We start from the raw sequence: 19867 nt of genomic DNA, 5'->3' as shown, positions 1-19867 counted from the left end.
AGACCTTAACCAATTGGTATCCAACCACGATGCGTACCCAATTGGTTACCTACAATCCGACAAATCACATGAAAAAGAATACAACAGAATTAATCATGTCATTGATCATGTGGCCAGAGGAAACAATTAAAAAGCTATTACCACATTATGACCATACTCCCAGAATTATAGCCTGCCTAAAATACACAAAACAAACACCACTCTGATCAATAGTCGAAGGAATCGACAGCCCTAATTATCACTTAGCCAAGAAACTAGTGGCTACACTCAAGAAGTTGGTAGGTCATTCCCCCCTCCTACATGCAAAAATACACAACACTTCATCAACAAAATTAAAAATGTCACACTCAACAAAAAGATTTATTAGTCAGCTTTGACATAATTGTCAATTTCACTAATGTCCTAATCAATGATACTATTCTTCTCATAGAGAACATATTTCCGCCTGATATCACGGCCTCTTTGCCTATGTATATTTCACTCCAGGAATTTTATATGGTAAAATAATTTATACCTGCAAAAAAAAGGTAGTGCCATGTGCTCCCCCCCATAGCTAATTTTTACATAAAAGACTTCGAGCAAAGAGTTCTTTACTCAGCAAGCCTAAAGCCCAAAGTCTGGCTCAGAGATGATGATATTTTTGTCATTTGACCCTACAGCCACAAAACAGTAAACACATTCCTAAGCCGCCTTGAATAAACAACACAAACATATCCGATTTACTATCAAGACTAAAAACAATAACTCTTTTCCTTTTCTAGACACACTTGTCACAAATCTTCCCTCAGGCTGCCTTTCATTCACGGTCTACTGCAAACCTAAACACACAAGACCCTTCACAATAATTCCATTGAAAGCAAAAAAAAAGATTACAAGAATATCATAGCCATACCATATGTTAGGGGAATATTGAATGTATAAAATGTATACTCAGCTCATCCAAAGATCCTCTTTCCTACCTCACCTACCCAGGGATTTACAAAATTAAATGCACCTGCACCCTACCCTACATAGGGAAAACATGGCACACCATACCAATAAGAAAAGATTAAACATAAATGACAATTAAATTTCTTCACTATGGTAAAACAGGTCTGTCAGACCATGCACTTCAAAATGCAGAGAATCAACTGGAAAGGTACCAAGTCCCTACACCACCACCCCCAAAACCTGGTTTGAAAGAAAGTTCAAGGAAGCTTGTGAGATGCTGAAATGTCATCTGAATCTAAACAAGAATAATGGATTAGTAATTCCGAGAATTTGGAGGACCCATCTGCAACCTATGTAGCATCCAGAACACGATGGCAGAACTCCACACAAAAAAAACTTAATATAAAATTACTGTAGAGACGTTTGTAGTTCCACTATAAAGTTTTATTTTTATTTATTTAGATTTTTTTTTGTCACCTGTATATTATTATACTTACATGTATAAAAAAGTTATTTTATTTCGTTAATTTATATTTATGTATAATTTTTTATTTATTACTATTATTGTTGTATTTATTTTTTTCACCAGAGGTCAGGCTAGGGTAAAAGATTAACAAAACATTTAAATTTATCTTACTTTTGTGTAGTGTTGTAATATTATGATTTTTTTTTTCCCGTCATATATCTTGGCTGTTTTGCCTTTGTATTAATTCTACTCTTTTTCCGTTATCTTTCCTATGTGTACTTAACTTCTATTTCTCTGTTAAGTACTCTTTACCTTGTTCTAACTTAAGCCGATTAATTTAGTCCCTGCTTGTGATCCCTTATACTTCCTACAAGTATTAGCTGAAAGTTTATTTTTCACTTGGTTAGACTATAATAAATTTAGTTTAATCCTTTATCCAAGTGTGTGCAAACAAAGTTTGTGCCTGAAAGTATCTTCAGGACCGGGGTAAAGTGGTACAACACCGGACAACTCCTTGCAAAGGTGGAGCAAGCTACAACACTCCTATCTCAGTATCTCCCATAATGCAAAATGCATCTCCTTGCAGATATGTATAATGTTATGCATTAAGGGAAGGGCCACTACCCAGACTAGTTTCGACCTTTATTGAGGTCTCTTCAGTGGGAGCCAGGCCCAGAGGTGGAGATACAAGGCAGAAGCAAAGGCAGGTCATCTTTACCTATAGGAGTTGCCAAACGGTGTGCCACCTTTTTATTAAATTACTCTGGATTTAGAGAAAGATGTTGAAAGTTTATTTTTCACTTGGTTAGACTATAATAAATTTAGTTTAATCCTTTATCCAAGTGTGTGCAAACAAAGTTTGTGCCTGAAAGTATCTTCAGGACTGGCGAACAAGGAGTTGCCCGGTGTTGTACCACTTTACCCCAGTCCTGAAGATACTTTCAGGCGCAAACTTTGTTTGCACACACTTGGATAAAGGATTAAACTAAATTTATTATAGTCTAACCAAGTGAAACAAGTTTAAAACCTTTACAATATTTTTATAATTTGTGAACAATTTCTATATCATTCTTTTTGTTAGTTAGCTTTACAAGTTTACAATCAGCAATTGTCCTTTAAAATACAGTAATTTACAATTTTGTTCTTTTCACATGATTTATGACTTCTGTAAAAATCGATGTCAGAAAATCTTTATATAAAATTTCACCACATCGAATTTTACAGTGTCATGTAGCTTATGTCCTGTACTTATGTATGTTTTCTGCATGATGACCTCAATACAGAGGATGAAATGTCAAGTGTTATTTTCATAATTATAAGTAATTACTCCAACATGTGTATTTGTCTCCATAAATTATTCACAACAAATGCTGACCACTGCATAACCTTAAAAGAAAGAATTAGAATATGCTTTGTTTCTAATCAGTGGAAGCAGGAAAAGATAATTCGATTATACAAGGATATAATAAGTACCAGAATAATACATTGAAGCTGGGACTGATGCAACAAATTATATATCAATCAGTATCTCTGAAATAGTCATCAAGGTATTGAAAAGGCTGGTTAGGAATAGCATCCACAAATGGATGGATAGATAGTAGTATGATCCTCTATAGAAGGCAGAATGATTTTATTAAAGGGTAGATCTTGCTTTAGCAATCTGTTAGGGAATGTAACAGAACGACAACAGAGCTGGATAAGGGAAATGGATATACCATGATATTTCCAGATTTTACCAAGACATTTAACAGAATTCCACAATTGAGGCTGTCATACAAACTCAAAGGGATAGATAAGCAAAACAGACTTTGTGTCATGGATAGGAGGTGGCTGACTGACATCTATCAAAGTGATGTACAAAAGTGCTCAGTCTAACACAATTAAGGTGATCAGAAGTCTCAAAATGATTATATCTTTATTATTCACATATTATATGATACACACACACAATATTTATTTATTTATTTTTTTTTTTTTCAATCACAATCTCTAATGGAACCCCTAGCAACATATCATGGAACCTCAGTTGAGAAATCCTTTTCTAGAGGATTTGCAGTTATTTGTCGATGATGCTAAATTAGAAAGAGTGAAGGTCGTGTGTGATACACAGTCTCTATAGGCTGACTTGAACAGATTAATTTTATTGGTAAATGTTAACAAGCATTAGTTTAATGTTGCTAAGTGAAAGATCATACATTTTAGACAAGCAGAGTATTATATTATTGGAAATTTGCTGCAAGTAGTCAATGAAGCTAAGGTAGTTAAGCACTGTATTAGATGACTGCAATCATGAAGAGAACATTAACTTGTAAGAAAAAGAAAGTTATATTTCCCCTCTTTACAAGGCTTTGATAAAACTTTTTCTGGACTAATCTGTACAGATATAGCCACCTGGGTTCCAAGGAATGTGGAGAATGAGAGAGAGAGAGAGTTGAAAAGATCACAGATTCTAAGGGAAAAACTGAGGAAAAGTAATATTCAAAGTTTGAAGAATAGATGGAGGAGAGGAGATATGATAAAAACACAGATAAAAGGGAGATTCTGCAACTTTTTGCAAGTAGGATTATCCCTGGAAACTAAGAATGAGGTTAGAAATTTGAGGTCTGGGTTCTCAAGGGATGTGGTGAGTATATGGAATGGGCTTTCATTATGTGTGTGTGTGTGTGTGTGTGTGTGTGTGTGTGTGTGTGTGTGTGTGTGTGTGTGTGTGTGTGTGTGTGTGTGTGTTTAAATATGTTCTACGAGAAATATAAGTATTTATGAATGAGTGACTAAAAACAGCCCTCCTTTGATGAGTCCGCCTCACTGGAGGAGAAATTATGATAACAATTAGAAGAGGAAAAGCTTTAATGAACATTATACGTTTGCATAAGTGAATGGAAAATGCATGGGTTCACAGACCAGTTTACCTATGTGCTGCAAGAATAAAATAAAACTTCTTAGCTAAATACAGAGTAACTGACCCTATCCAAAATGATCTAAAAAAAAAATATCTCTGGTCTAAAATTAAGGATGAAGTCCTAAGAAAGTGCTATATCACAGACAGACAGAATGAAAACAATTTTTCATTCTGTCTGTCTGTGATATAGAATTTCAATTGGTTTCTTGCTTCAAGAAACCAATGGAAAAACTGGACAAGCTAAAAGACATTTAACTGTTTTCAGGAAAGATACAGCACATAGGAATGGATGATAACTTTTGAAATGCAAATCATACACCCTGTGTTCAAAAAGAAACCAAACTTTTCGAAAATAGAAGAAACTAGTGGCGGCACCTGTTGTATCTTTTTGTTGTCGAAAGCGGCAATCTTCAATAGTGTTGTGTCAACTGTTTATGACATTTGTTTCATTAGAAGCCGAGTTATAGTGCCAAGAGTGACAGTGTATTTTGACGAACGGTTAGAAATTAAGTTTCAAACAGAGAGCTGCGATTGACTTTTGTGTTAAACTTGGTAAAAGTTTTACCAAAATGCATCAAATGCTTTAAAAAGTATATGGTGATGAATGCTTATCTTGCACTCAAGTTCACGAGTGGTTTAAGAGATTTCAAAGTGGTCGTGAGAAGCTTGAGGACGATGAAAAGCAGGGCCGTCCAAAAACTGGACTGAGCGAAGTTAACATCCAAAAAGTGTGTCATTTCATCAAAGAAAACCCGAAATCATCTGAGAGATTGATTGAAGATGAATTGGGAATTCAAAAATCAACTGTGCACAACATTTTGACCAAGAGTTTGGGCCTTCATAAATTGAATTCGCAATTTGTTCTCCACAAGTTGACCAACGACCAAAAAATGTATCATATTGAACACTGCAAGGACCTCATTAAAACAGCTCATAAGGACTCAAACTTCCTTGAAATGATCGATACCGATGACAAAACATGGTGTTTGGAGTATGAACCCAAAATAAAGCACCAGAGTGCTGAGTGGAGACCACCAGAAGAGGGGCATCCAAAAAAAAGTCGCTTGGAGAAGTCAAAAGTAAAGACAATGCTGATTTGTTTCTACGATTCCAAGGCCATTATCCCACAAAGAATTTGTTCCGCCTGGCCAAACAGTCAATGGTGAGTTTTATCTTGAAGTTTTGAAGTGATTTATAGGGAGAATTCGTCACATAAGGCATGATTATTGATGCAGGCAGCTGGTCACTTTTGCACGATAATGCATCATCTCACTGTTCGAACACTGTGAGACAATTTTTGAGCAAAAACCAAGTTTGTGTGTTCACTTGCCATATTCATCTGATTTAGTACCCTGTGACTTCTTTCTCTTCCCCCAACTTCATTTGCCGATGAAAAGAAAGTGATATAACACTATTGAAAACATTCAAGCGGCAGTAACCACGGCCCTCAACAGTATCCCAAAAACTGATATAAAAAACTCATTTAACGAATTAATTGACTGCCAAATGCTGTATCGAAGCTGAGAGAGTGTATATTGATTGAAATAACTTATTTGAATAATTATAATTGGCCTGTGTTTCATTTTCTATCAAAAGTTCAGTTTCTTTTTGGACAGAGGGTGTATATGAAGTGTAATTATGCAGTGATATAACAAGCAGAAACATATCTTTAATAAGATGTCATAGATATCAAATTTTCATTTAATAATGTAAAATAAAGCAATAATAACAATGACAACATTGAAACAACACTAACCTAATAGATAGCTTACTCAAGTCATGTTTTCTGTCTCCAGATTCTGCTGAAAATGATCTCTGTCTTGTATGAAATGGCTGAAAAAAACAAGAAAAATTAATGTATAATGATATCAAAAATTAATCCATTCTCTCTCTCTCTGTCTCTCTACATATGTGTGTGTGTGTGTGTGTGTGTGTGTGTGTGTGTGTGTGTGTGTGTGTGTGTGTGTGTGTGTGTGTGTGTGTGTGTGTGTGTGTGTGTTAAAGATACCAAGAAATTTTATAGTTGGTTTTAATCCTTTTCCCAAGCAAGCAAAACAAAGTTTTGTACATGAAATATACTCACATTTGAGCTACTTGTATATAGAGGCTAATGACTTATTCTTTATTGTGTATCCCATAATGCAAAGCATACATAATGGGAAAGGCCACTACCCAGACTAGTTTTGACCTTTACTGAGGTCTCTTCAGTGGGCACCAGACCCGGGAGAGATACAAAGGTTGAAGTAATGCAGAAGTCATATATATTCCATATACAAGTAGACAAAAGGTGCTCGACCTTCTTAATAAAAATCTCTGGATGAGAGAAAAATGTAGAAAGTTTTTTACCTTGGGTGTAAAATACATTAAAGATAGCAAGAAATTTTATACTTGGTTTTAATCCTTTTCTCAAGTAAGCAAAACAAAGTTTTGCTTTGGGGTGTGTACTTTGCATTATGGGATAAATAATAAGGCAAGTGATATGAAGTCATTAGCCTATAATAAATTTAGTTTAATTCTTTATCCAAGTATAAGCAAACAAAGTTTGCACCTGAAGTATCTTCAGGACTGAGACAACTCATGGTAAAGGGAGACCAAACTCTCATCACTCCTTGTCTTAGTATCTCCCATAATGCAAAGCACATCTCCTTATGGACATGTATAATGCTATGCATTAAGGGAAGGGCCACCTACCCAGACCAGTTAAGACCTTTATTGAGGTCTCGTCAGTGGGAGCCAGACCCAGAAATGGTGATACTAAGGCAGAAGCAATGGAGAAGTCATATTTACCTATACAAGTTGCCAAAAGGTGTACCACCTTATTATTAAATTACTCTGGATTTAGAGAAAGATGGAAGTTTTTTGTCAACTCGCATAGGTAAATATGACTTCTCCATTGCTTCTGCCTTAGTATCACCACTTCTGGGTCTGGCTCCCACTGACGAGACCTCAATAAAGGTCGAAACCAGTCTGGGCAACTGGCCCTTCCCTTAATGCATAGCATTATACATGTCTGTACGGAGATGGGCTTTGCATTATGGGAGATACTAGGACAAAGAGTGATGAGAGCTTGGTCCACCTTTACCACGAGTTGCCTCAGTCCTGAAACAAGAATACCCCCCCCCCCCAGTTTACAATTTTTCTCCTTTATATATATATCAAACTTAATCTATTCCTGTCTCTTTCAATCTCGATAATCGTTATCTTTCTTTACCTTTACTCTATCTTTAACTTTATGCTCTATGCAGTCTGGTAATATTGTTCTATTCCTTCCTATATATGTTTTCCCTTAATGTATAAACTCCCTTTCCACTAACTGCCTTCCGCACTCGCTTCTTATTCCTCGAACACTGGAAAATTTATTTGATAAGCAGCACCATCGATGTTCGTTTCCTAGCAATAAGATATGGTAAGTGTGTCCAGTAGTTTTCCCTTTAAACACAAATTACCTGCAATTAATTACAGTTTACAGTCGTGGTCCACTAATTATTCTCCTGGGTTCCCGCAAATTAGGCTCTAAATACTTTCGGAACAGTGCATCGTATAATTAAAATTCAGGCAACACTCTATCGACAATTGAAAAACACGTGCATTTACAACTAAACAATTTACACTATAATTCCGTTAAAGAGACATTCTCAGTTTAACTCTTAATAAAAACTATCATGTTAGAATACACTTTCAATTTAAGATTATCATGACACATAAATATTCATTCCTTTCCAATACTAAATTAATATCCTAGGCAATTGTACAATTAACATCCAATTAATATCCTAGGCAACCTGCACTGCTATCAAACTGCTAATCTTCAACTAGTACATACATGATCTTCAATCACTTATCAAACATTAAAATTCATTCATTAACTCTGCCCAAATTCAACACCTTAAACGTAACAGTCCACTATTAAAGTTCTCCTATAATTCACAAAACAGAATAAAAGGATCAAACTCACTTTAGGGCTGCTACCCACTATGCATACTTATTCCTTGGCTTCAAGTTGGAGTTCTGACTTTTCCATCCATGACAAAAGGGTTCGGCATGAGGGGGTGCGTGCACATTTAACGTAACAGAGCAGTTCCTTCCAGCTCAAAATTTCCTCTCCTCGGAAAATAGCTCCCGGCAAAGATTGTCATCAGGTCTAATCTCTGCCTGGTGGATCGGCTCCCGTCATCGTCCCTTCAGACTTCTGGCATGGCTTCTTCAGAAGGTCACATCCTTGATGGCTGATATCCGATGGGAAACCAATAGACTTCCGATAGATGACCAATGGACAACCCGTGGAAAACCAATATCCGTTCTTCTGGCCAACGCCTTTTATTCATCCTCTTTCGTATACCTGCATGAAGATATTGGACCCCGAACATTTTGGCATGATCTCTTGATCTTTCACTGGCACTGACCGTTTCGTTGTTCTCCTACTGTACTCTTTTAATCCTATTTCGTTGGGCAGCGGAAGCTCGTCTGAAGTTATCGGTCCATTTGACACTGACCTTGAAGGTGTTTAAAAGTGGAGTTCGCAACCAACTTTCATATGTCCTTATAAGGAGCTATATCATACAACATTTCTGGTAGCAAGGTATTGCCTTTGTTCATGACAATCTAGAAATTTCCTTCTTAGAGCAGTAAGCACAATTAATTCTCATAGGATTATTTATGTAAACATTTAGCTTTAACTATATACAGACATGCAAGGTCATTATTGTTAACAATCTTAAAGGATTTGAACTCTGTAAAAATTGACGTAAATGCTTTGTCATTATGAAGTTACATCAAATTTTTACAATACCAAGTGTTCATCAGATAGTTCTTTAATTGGCTAAGATTTGACAAAAGAGGATTTTGTTTCCAGATCTGCTTTTTTAACATGCCCCATACATTCTCAATAGGGTTCAGATCCAGTCTTTGTGGTGGCCAGAGAAGATGATGGAAGTCTCTATAATGCTTGCTGAACCACTGCTGAACAGTAGCATTTTAGCCCATGCAATCAGAGCTGTGGGGACAGAGTTCTGGAGTCGGAGTCAGAGACAATTCTTGGCTACTGGAGTCACACTCAGTAAAAATGTACTGACTCCTGATGAATCATCATCATCAAATTCCTGACATGTACCCTCAAGGGGTGTACAGGATATGATAGTACTAAATGAAAAATTTACATCATTACTAACTACCTATCTACAATTTTCCTCCAAATCAGTCTATTACTTGTCAAGACTCCAATATTATCATTATCAGATATTATATTTCTATCGTCTAAGGCACATTGTACTGTATCAATCCACCTATATCTTGGTCTTCCGCTGGGTCGTTTTCCTGCCATCCTGGCAGAAAACACTTGTTTTGCTAATCTATCCTCGCCCATTCCATTTAAGTGACCATACCACCTGAGATTAGCTCTTGCTAATGCATTCCTGGATGCCGACAATGTCAAGTGCTTTCTTAATATCCTCGTTTTTAATCTGATATTGCCTTTGATGCCATCTGTTCATGCCTGTAATCTTTCTCAGGACTCTCATATCTGCAGTCTCTAGTCTTTGGTGAAGTGTTTTACTTCTGACCCCAGCTCTCAGATCCATAATTTAAACTGGCTTGAACACTGTACAGAGCTAATTTAGTGTTCCGACTAATTTCTCTCTTATTCCATATGAATTTATTTAATTGACTTCCTACCATACCAGCTTTGTATTTCCATATTTAATTTACCATCTTCAGTAAAAATCGTGCCTAAGTAACTGAAATGTTTTACTTGTTCCACAGGTTCACCGTTCACAACACAGTTGACATTTTCAACAATACTACCTATTTTCATTGTTTTTGTTGGCATCCAGGAATGCATTACCAAGAGCTAATAAATAAAGACTAAGTATTGCTTGATATAATGCCCCATTGACACCATATAACTGTAGCATATTGAACAGCTTCTCTCTTGGCACCTTGTCATATGCCTTTTCCAAATCGACAAAACTTAAATACAGATCTTTGTTATATTCCCATGGTTTCTCGACTATTTGTCGTAAAGTGAAGTTTGAATTTATTTAATTGACTTCCTACCATACCAGCTTTGTATTTCCATATTTAATTTACCATCTTCAGTAAAAATCGTGCCTAAGTAACTGAAATGTTTTACTTGTTCCACAGGTTCACCGTTCACAACACAGTTGACATTTTCAACAATACTACCTATTTTCATTGTTTTTGTTGGCATCCAGGAATGCATTACCAAGAGCTAATATCAGGTGATATGGTCACTTAAACAGAATGGGCAAGGATAGACCTTCATATCATATCTATTACAAAAGTTATTCAATTTAGTCAGGGAATTTTGCAAACTTGTAGCGGACTTATTCAGATGTATAACATAGTCTGCATAAAGCAAAGAGCTGACATTAACATATCCAATTCTGATATCATGTTTAATACTACTTTCCTTCATAATGTGATCCATATAGATAATGAATAACAGAGGGGATAATGTACATCCTTGTCTGACACCAGATTTAACATTAAACCATCTTCCTGTACTTCCTTCAATTCTAACTGCTGACTTACAACTCAAATAAAGACTAAGTATTGCTTGATATAATGCCCCATTGACACCATATAACTGTAGCATATTGAACAGCTTCTCTCTTGGCACCTTGTCATATGCCTTTTCCAAATCGACAAAACTTAAATACAGATCTTTGTTATATTCCCATGGTTTCTCGACTATTTGTCGTAAAGTGAAGTTCTGATCCTGACAGCCTCTATATGGCCGGAATCCAGCTTGTTCTTCTCCAAGCTTTTCTTCCACAATTCTTCTCAACCGTTTCTCAAGTATACTTGCATAGATCTTGCCAGGAACACTCAGAAGGGAAATACCTCTGTAATTTTCACATTTAGTTTTATTTCTGCTTTTATATATGGTTACTATGAGAGATCTACTCAAATCATCGGGAATTCGTCCCTCTGTGCAGGCTTTCTGAACTATGCAGTACAGCCACTGTAAGACTTTTATACCACCATACTTCAGCATTTCTGGTCGAATATCATCTACTCCTGCTGCCTTTCCACATTTCAAGCATTTGATGGCTTTTTCTACTTCAAGTATGGATATGTATTCTTGACTGCATGCCTGTTGAGTGTTTTTTACCACTGTGCTGTCATCACTGCTTGTTTCATTTTGCAATTTTTCGAAGTAATTACTCCATTCTTCAAGGATATCATTTTCTCCTGTTTTCATGTCACCTTTATCATCGCTAATTCCTTTTACAGCACTCTTTCCTCCAATTCTAAACTTCTTCAACAAGCTCCAGAATATTTTGCCACCTTCTTGATATTTATTTTCTATATTCTTGCCAAAGTCCTCCCATGACTTTTGTTTAGCTAGTTTTACACACTGTTTAGCTTTCTTACATTTGTCTCTGTATTCTGTAAGAGTAAAAGCTGACTTATCTGCCAGGAACGTTTGATATGCTTTCTTCTTTTCCTTCACTGCCTCTTTAACTTCCTGTGTCCACCAGGGAGTTCTGATTTTTTTATCCTTGCACACAACCTCACCACATGCCTCTCTGGCAGAATCAATCAATGTTTTCTTCAGAGTTTGCCACTGAATCTCCAAGGTTTGATTCCTGTTCTCAAACTCTTTCATTTTTCCTTCAATAATCTTTGTGTATTTAGTCTACAGCTCACATCTGAGAGCTGCTCAACTTTTATTCGCTTTAAAACTTTCTTACATGTTATTCTTTTCAATATGAAATTCAAATTTATCCTGCTCAAGACTAAATAATGATCACTTCCAATTTCAAATCCACTGTACACTCTGGTGTCCTGCACCAGGGAGAAAACATCACTATCAACAATAACATAGTCAATGAGACTTTTCTTATTCCTTGCCTCTTCTCTCCATGTGAATTTGTGCACATTTTTATGTTGGAACATGGTGTTAGTAATAACCAGTCCATGTCCTGAACAAAAATCCAACAGGTATTTGCCATTATTATTAGCTTTGTTCTTTTCTCCAAATTTTCCCAAAATATTTTTGTATGTCTGACAATGATTTCCTACTCTGCTATTCAGATCCTCAACAAGGACCAACTTTTCTTTTTTAATTGTGTCAGTTGCTTTTTCTAGAGCATCAAAAAATTCCTCCACTTCTACCTTAGTAGAACCTTCCGTGGGACCATAAGCACAAATAAGTCTCATTGTCCAGTTCCCCATTCTCATATTTTCCCACATCACTCTACTTGAGACTGCCTGCCATTCAAGAAGATTAGCCTCATATTTTGTGTTGAATACTATGGCTACTCCTTTTTCTTGATTGTCATTGCCCAATATAACATTTTGTATTTATTGCTCAGAAAGATCTCACCAGTTTTTGTCTTTTTTGTTTCAGTCACCACTATTATGTCGATCTGGTACTTATCTAATTCCTCAGCTAGCTCCATTTCTTTGCCACGCAGGCTTCTTATGTTGATAGTACTGATCTTTAACTCTGGTGATGTTGAGTTGGGGTGTGTTTTCAGATTTGTTCCAGTAGCTGACTTTTCGCAGTTCACCCTGGTTCCCTGGCGAAAACAACAGGGGGCCTTGTTTAACCGGGCGATGCCCCAGCCAGCATGAAATTTTGTCATGTTGTACCATCGTTTTTTATTTTGGTTTAACCAATAAGAATAAAATTTGGTAGGCGAAATCCCAAATTGCCAGCCCATCCTCGTTTGTTCAGTATCCAGGTAGATACCCAACAGGGTGCACCATGAGAAGGTGAGGATTGGACATTAGGTCAGAAGCCCTGTTCGGTTCTCTGCATTCCTTTAAAGGCTATGTGGAGGTCTCCTCTCAGTAATACAGCTTTGACCCTTAAGCACTCCTCTCCTGATGAATTAAACTGTAATATAAATAATATGTTAAAATTTTCTATTTCACAGATAATAATTTGATTAACTTATTTTTTTCAGGTTATATTTTGAAGATATATTTTAATTTCAAGTTCTTTGCAAATATCAAAATAAAATATATTTCATGATAATTTATATATTATATTAGTGAAAGGGCATCTCATGAAAAAAATACAGAATGGCAAAAAAAAGTGTCAACAGAGTTTGTTGTTTTTGAACACTTTACAATAACAACAGATGGGGAAATATAATGTGCATAAATATATTAATAGAAGACTGTGATTGTGAAAAAGCATGTGATGGCAAAAATTAGTAGTTTTTGTGGTTCTGATAAAAATGTACCTACAGTAGCATCAAATTCAAAAAGACACTTGCAGTGTTTTCATCCTAAAGTGTTAGAAGCTGTGAATGAGAAAGATAGCAATAAAAACCTTCCCTCTACTTCAGGGTAAAGAAAGATCAGAAATCTACTGGATGCCAAACACAACTACCAAGATTCTTTACATCTGATAAAGTTATCTTAACAATGATGCCAGAAAAGTTTAAAAACTACATCACTGAAATGGCAGTAAAGAATAGTGTACCTCTATCCTTTTTTTTTTCCCAACCAGCCTTTTTTAGGCTTCAATGAAGAAATGGTTAGAAAACTTGGAGTCAAAGGTACCATAAATTGAGGAGTTCAGAGTCAGAATTGGAGTCGAAGGTTTTATGTACGAACTCCACAGCTCTACATAAAACAACTGTAACCTGCTGGATAAAAAGTCAATATGGCAAGATGGACTTGATCAGCAACAATGTTCAGATATTACTTGGAGAACAACTGACCTTCCAACAATATCAGGGGACCTGTTCCATGCCAACAGAACATGCCCCACACTATAACATCACTTCCAGAACCTTGAGTTGTGTTTACAAGACAAGCTGGATTTTCATTGCTTCATGGGACTCCTGCCAAACTCTCTGCCTATCATCAGTACAGAACAAGGTATACTGTGACTCACCAGCCACGACTTTTTCCAGTCTTACAGTGTCTAGTCATGGTGTTCTTGATGCCACTCTAGATGAACTTTCCAGTTCTTCAAAGAAATCAATGGTTTTTTTCCATATAGACATATGCACCAATTCTGACCCTCTTCAATTCCCTGCATAGTTCGGTCTTCATTAAATGCTTCGGTCAACTGCTGCACATAGAAAGAAAAAACTTCTGTTTGTCCATACAGCCTTCTTAAACAATGGCAATCTCATTCCTGAGATTTAGGACCACAGTTATGTCTCTTAGAGAAGCAATGGGGTGGGCTATTTTTCCACACAATAAGCCCTTTATCGAACTGCGAAACATATTTTCATGGTGATAGCACTATTCGATTATTTATATACAGCAGCATTCTTAAATAGTTGCTCAGAACATGTGGTGATGCATATTACCAAGTATTTTGTATATATATGCATAAGTGATGTTTACGTACATCTGTAAAGGTTTCTAATTCGGTGGCCAGTATGTGTAGAATGTTGACTTATATACATAAGTAAACATTAATTTGTTTGTGTGCCTTTATAAAAATTGTCACTGCTGAATGTATAGCCATCAAATTATGCTGGCCTTTCTCTCTGATTAATAGAAGACTACAGGCTATGTTTAAATTCAAATCTTTAATCCCCCCACAAGACAGTTGTCATGGCATCCTCAATAACATAGGCATATGTATTTTATCAAATATGAGAGATCTAATTTTTGACATTAGAGAGAAACACAAGGTGCACTGAAACTTATTATTATAAGATGTATATAGGACCAAGTTACATTATACAGATCAATTAAATTAGTTAACAAACAGAAAGAGAATAGAGTCAGTTGGTTAAAAAACTAATCTTTAAAATGGTTACAAGAGCTTTAGTTTTTTAAACACTAAATGAAGCATATCTATATACTCTTAGGAAAATTATAGAAAAGAAAAATAAGTATAATAAGATAAAAAGGTCAGATAGAAATGAAAGGAAAATGCTCCGTGGAAAGCTTGAAGTTTAGAAGGTTGTACAGAATATTACCAAATACATTATGCATTCAAAATGGAGATGAGATAGACACATTGCAAAATATGGCAACATGACCTAAATTATTAACAGTTCAGGACTGTTGGGAGAATACACTGGATGAGAAAAGCTGAAAACAAAATGAAATGAAGAAAATTGGAGGAGACCTTCATTCAGCAGTGGACTAATCAAGGTTGAAAAAGAAGATGAAGCATAACTTAAAAAGATGGTTAAATAGATCTATGTTTCATAGTTAACCATGAAACAAAAATTTCCCATGATATGGCTACTTAAAATTTATATATATATATATATATATATGTGTGTGTGTGTGTGTGTGTGTGTTACCGCTAAAGCTTGAAAGCCGTTAATGTGCACATTACCTAGCTAATCTGCAGATTAACTGATTTGCTCCGTTAACGTGCGGAATCAAGAGTTTTCTGCATTTTACCTAGGTAATGTGCACATTAACGGCTTCCCTATCGTTAAAGTTCAAAAGTTTGTTTCTCTCATTTCCTTTCCCTACTCCTTCCCCCCCCCTCTCCCTCCACTTTTAGTTTAGTTTCGCCAGTGTCATATGTTTTGCAAATTCATTTCCTTAATTGTAATAATATTTTAAACCGTTTGATTCTTTGTATTACAGTTTTTTAATTGACTGATGATTGATTCTATTTAACTAATTTGTTGATTGTTTGATTGTATTAACTTGATTCTTTAGATATCGAAAAATAAATAAATAACATTATGCTAATTTAAGTGTACAGAAACGCTGCTGTTGTTCCAGCAAAGATCTTATTTTCACTTTAACGAGTGCCTAGTAGGTAATGTGCAGATTATCTAGGTCCTAGGTAATTTCAGAAATGAAACAATTTTCTGCACGTTAACAGATCACCCTAGTTAATCTGCACAATACCTAGAAAATCTGTAAAATAACTGATTTCTGCACTTTAGCGGTAACATATATATAAAGCAAAAAAATTAAAAAATATAAACTATTGAATTTACATTTGAAAATATAAACCTATATTTGACCAATAAGAAAAAATAATAATTTAGGTATGATATCTACCTGAAAAAAAAAATTAAAAAAAATAAAATAAAAAAAAGCTAAAATTATGGTAACAAACATAATATAATACTAAATTTATTATACAAATGTTATATCAATGTACTAATATTTATCATTATTTTTTTCTTCTGGGATGCTTAAGGGTCAAAGCTATATAACTGAGAGGAGACTTCCACATAGCCTTCAAAGGAATGCAGAGAACCTACCAGGGCTTCTGACCTAATGTCCAATCCTCACCTTCTCATGGTGCACCCTGTCAGGTATCTACCTAGATATTGAACGGACGAGGATGGGCTGGAAATTTGAGATTTAGCTGACCAAATTGTACTCTTATTGGCTTAAACCAAAATTTCAAATGATGGTACAACATGACAGAATTTCATGCCAGCTGGGGCATCACCCGGTTAAACAGGGTCCCCATTGTTTTCGCCAAGGAACCAGGGCAAACAGCGAAAAGTTCCAGCTACTGCAACAAATCCTAAAACTTACCGAAACTCAACATTACCAGAATTCAAAATCGGTACTATCAACATAAGAAGCCTGAATGGAAAAGAAATGGAGCTAGCTGAGGAATTAGATAAGTACCAGATCGATATAATAGTGGTGAATGAAACAAAAAAGACAAAAACTGGTGAGATCTTTTGAGCAATAAATACAAAATGTTATATTCAGGCAATGACAATCAAGGAGTAGCCATAGTATTCAACACAAAATACGATGCTAATCGTCTTGAATGGCAGGCAGGCTCAAGTAGAGTAATGTGGGCAAATATGAGAATGGGGAACTGGACAATGAGACTTATTTGTGCCTATGGTCCCACAGAAGGTTCTACTAAGGTAGAAGTGGAGGAATTTTTTGAGGCTTTAGAGAAAGCAACTGACACAATGAAAAAGAAAAAGTTGGTTCTTGTTTGTGTTATAAATGTTGTTTCCTGTTCCTTTTTTTTTGTTATGATCTATGGCGTCATTATTTAGGTAGGAGACATTTCTTTTTGATCCCTCTTTATATGTCCTATAGATACTTGAACTACCTATCAATTCTGTGGCCATCACTTAGATTGCCTACCGTGGACGAATTCGATAAACAAAGAAACTGCCCCTGGATTGAGCCAATTCCTTTATTTGAAAATCTGGAACTGTCTTCTTGGTGGGTCCGGGAAAATTTCTTTGTTAATGCTGCACCATCCAGAACCCTAAGATTAGAAAAAACTTCTCAATCAAGGACTGAACTCTCATAGTGACACACAGTTATACAATCTACATATTAATAGTTACCAAGTTAACTAAATCCCTTATTTTAAATTCTCATTGCAGTTGTGGTCTTCCCCAATTAGCTAGTTCTGCTCAGATTCTACTTATCAAGTAGAACCTGAGCAGATTGCATTGGATTCATTCATCAGGCAGTTTGTTAGGTGAAAGAAAAAGGGTTTATTCATCAAGCTATCACAATACAAATTTACAAGACTTGTCATATAACTAGGCTTACCATATGTCCCAGTTTGACCGGGACTGTCCCAGTTTGAAGGTATGGTCCTGGCCAGTTTGTCATTTTGTCCCGGTTATTTGGTAAAAATTTAAAAGTGCAGAATAGACGCAGTACAAAAATTGCAGCCTCGTAAAATGGCAATTAGGCAACATGAATACCCCACTTTGACTCTGGCCTGTACGCTGCATCGCAAGTCATTGTTGAGCATGCACAATCTTAGTTGAGTTTAGATTGCGAGTCAGTGTTTCTTTTCGGTGTGTTTTTTACTTCATTAAATTAATTTAACCCCAAAATGCCAAAAAGAAATTGTGTGTTTATGGATGAATTAAAAAAGGATTATCTGTTTTTGAAAAAAGCTTGTGGTCATATTGACAAAATGAAATGTGAATGGTGCTCTTCAGAATTTTCTGTGGCTCATGGTGGGCGTTCGGACATAAAAAATCACTTGACATGTGCGAAACATAAGGTTAGTCTAGCAGCGGCAGGAACTTCCTCAAAGATACTGTCATATTTTAAAGGTGCCGATCCAAGTGACAAAGAATTTTTAATAGCTGCTAAAGAAGCAACTATCGCATTTCATGTTGGTATTCACAATCTCAGCTTTAAGTCTGCCGATTGTTCATCTAAATTGATATCAGTTTTTTGAAACAAAGTTTAGACTGGGTAGAACAAAATGTGATGATGTCATTGTTAATGTGATTGAGCCACTGCTGTTTCAGCAAGTTTGTGAAGATTTAAACAAAACAAATTTTGTGACGATATCAAATGATTCTTCCAACAGGAAAGAAATCAAAACTGTGCCATGTGTTGTGCGGTATTTTGCACCAGATTGTGGAGTAAAAGTTAAACTTTTAGACTTTCAATCAGTTCCCGATGAAACTGCAGAAATACTGACAAACTATTTAATGTCAGTTATGAAAACTCATAATATAACAAAAAAAATTATTGGATTTTGTGGAGATAACTGCAATACCAATTTTGGGGATATAAAACGGAGAGGAGAAAACAATATTTACAGTCGATTGAAGAAGGAACTAGGAAGAAATATTGTGGGCACTGGTTGCAGTGCTCACATCGTTCACAACTGTCTTCGAACTGCAGTTGATGTTCTACCTATCCAAAATAGAAGCTTTAGTAGTCAAAATTTATAAATATTTCCACATTTATATGGTTCGAGTCACTCAACTAAAAGCGTTCTGTGAATTTGTAGATGTAGAGTATAAAAAGGTTCTTCAACATGGCAACACCCGTTTTCTTTCGCTACTTCCAGCTATTGACAGAATACTTGAAATTTATGAGTGACTGAAATCATATTTTATTTCACAAGAACACTGTCCAGTGATGATAAAACAGTTCTTTGATAATGATTGTGGTGAAATGTATTTGTGGTTTGTGCACAGGCAACTCAAATTGTTTAACAAATCTATCTTGATTATGGAAATTACAAAAGCAAGTGCAACAGATATTGTCATTGAACTTAGAAAATTAAAAACAAATCTTGAGGAAAGGCATGATAATAAATTTATACCTCAAGAAGCAAAAAAGCTTTTCAGAATACTGGAAAATAATGGAAGTATTAATATAAATACAATACTACAAGAGTTTACAAAATTTTATGACCGATGTCTTTCTTACATTGAGCTTTGGGAAAACAGTTTTGGTGGAGCAGAATCTTTTACTTGAATAAACAACAATGAATTAACTTGGTCGAAAATTGAAGCTTCAGGTGAAAAAATTAATGAAACTCTTGCATATAATGCAATAAACATGGATGAACTGTTTGATGAAGTGGTGATTGCAAAAGCTTTTTGGTTGGCAAACTACGACATTTTGAAAAATACAAGTTGCGAAGAAAAATGGATACAACTATTCAGTCATTTCAAAGAAAAGAACATTTCATTGCCCAATCTTGTCTAAATTATAGAATACATTTTCAGCCTGCCAGGCACATCTTCACCTGTTGAAAGGATATTCTCAATAATGAATACCATATAGTCTGAAGAAAGAGGTAGAATGGCTGAATCAACAGTAAAAGCTGTATTACGCTGCAAACTTAATAGTGAACTAAATTGTAGTGAATTTTTCGATGCGATTAAAAATAACAAAGAATT

At 35.6% G+C, this 19867-nt stretch overlaps 1 protein-coding gene across 1 annotated transcript in view; it reads right to left on the bottom strand.

Moving 5' to 3' along the window:
* LOC150096275 (centrosomal protein of 78 kDa-like) overlaps positions 1–19867 on the bottom strand; it is a 249593-nt gene that overhangs the window by 68741 nt on the left and 160985 nt on the right. Inside the window, exon 10 of the mRNA XM_090409311.1 lies at positions 6052–6128. Within this exon, the coding sequence (XP_090265437.1) occupies positions 6052–6128 (77 nt within the window). The remainder of the gene's footprint in view (positions 1–6051; positions 6129–19867) is intronic.

This window comes from Typopeltis vanoorti, chromosome 19, assembly GCF_054136105.1.
Source record: "Typopeltis vanoorti isolate ZY-2024b chromosome 19, IOZ_Tvanoo_1.0, whole genome shotgun sequence".
NCBI lineage: Eukaryota > Metazoa > Arthropoda > Arachnida > Uropygi > Thelyphonidae > Typopeltis > Typopeltis vanoorti.
Note: the sequence above shows the minus strand (reverse complement) of the source record. Positions and strands in the feature narration are given on the sequence as shown.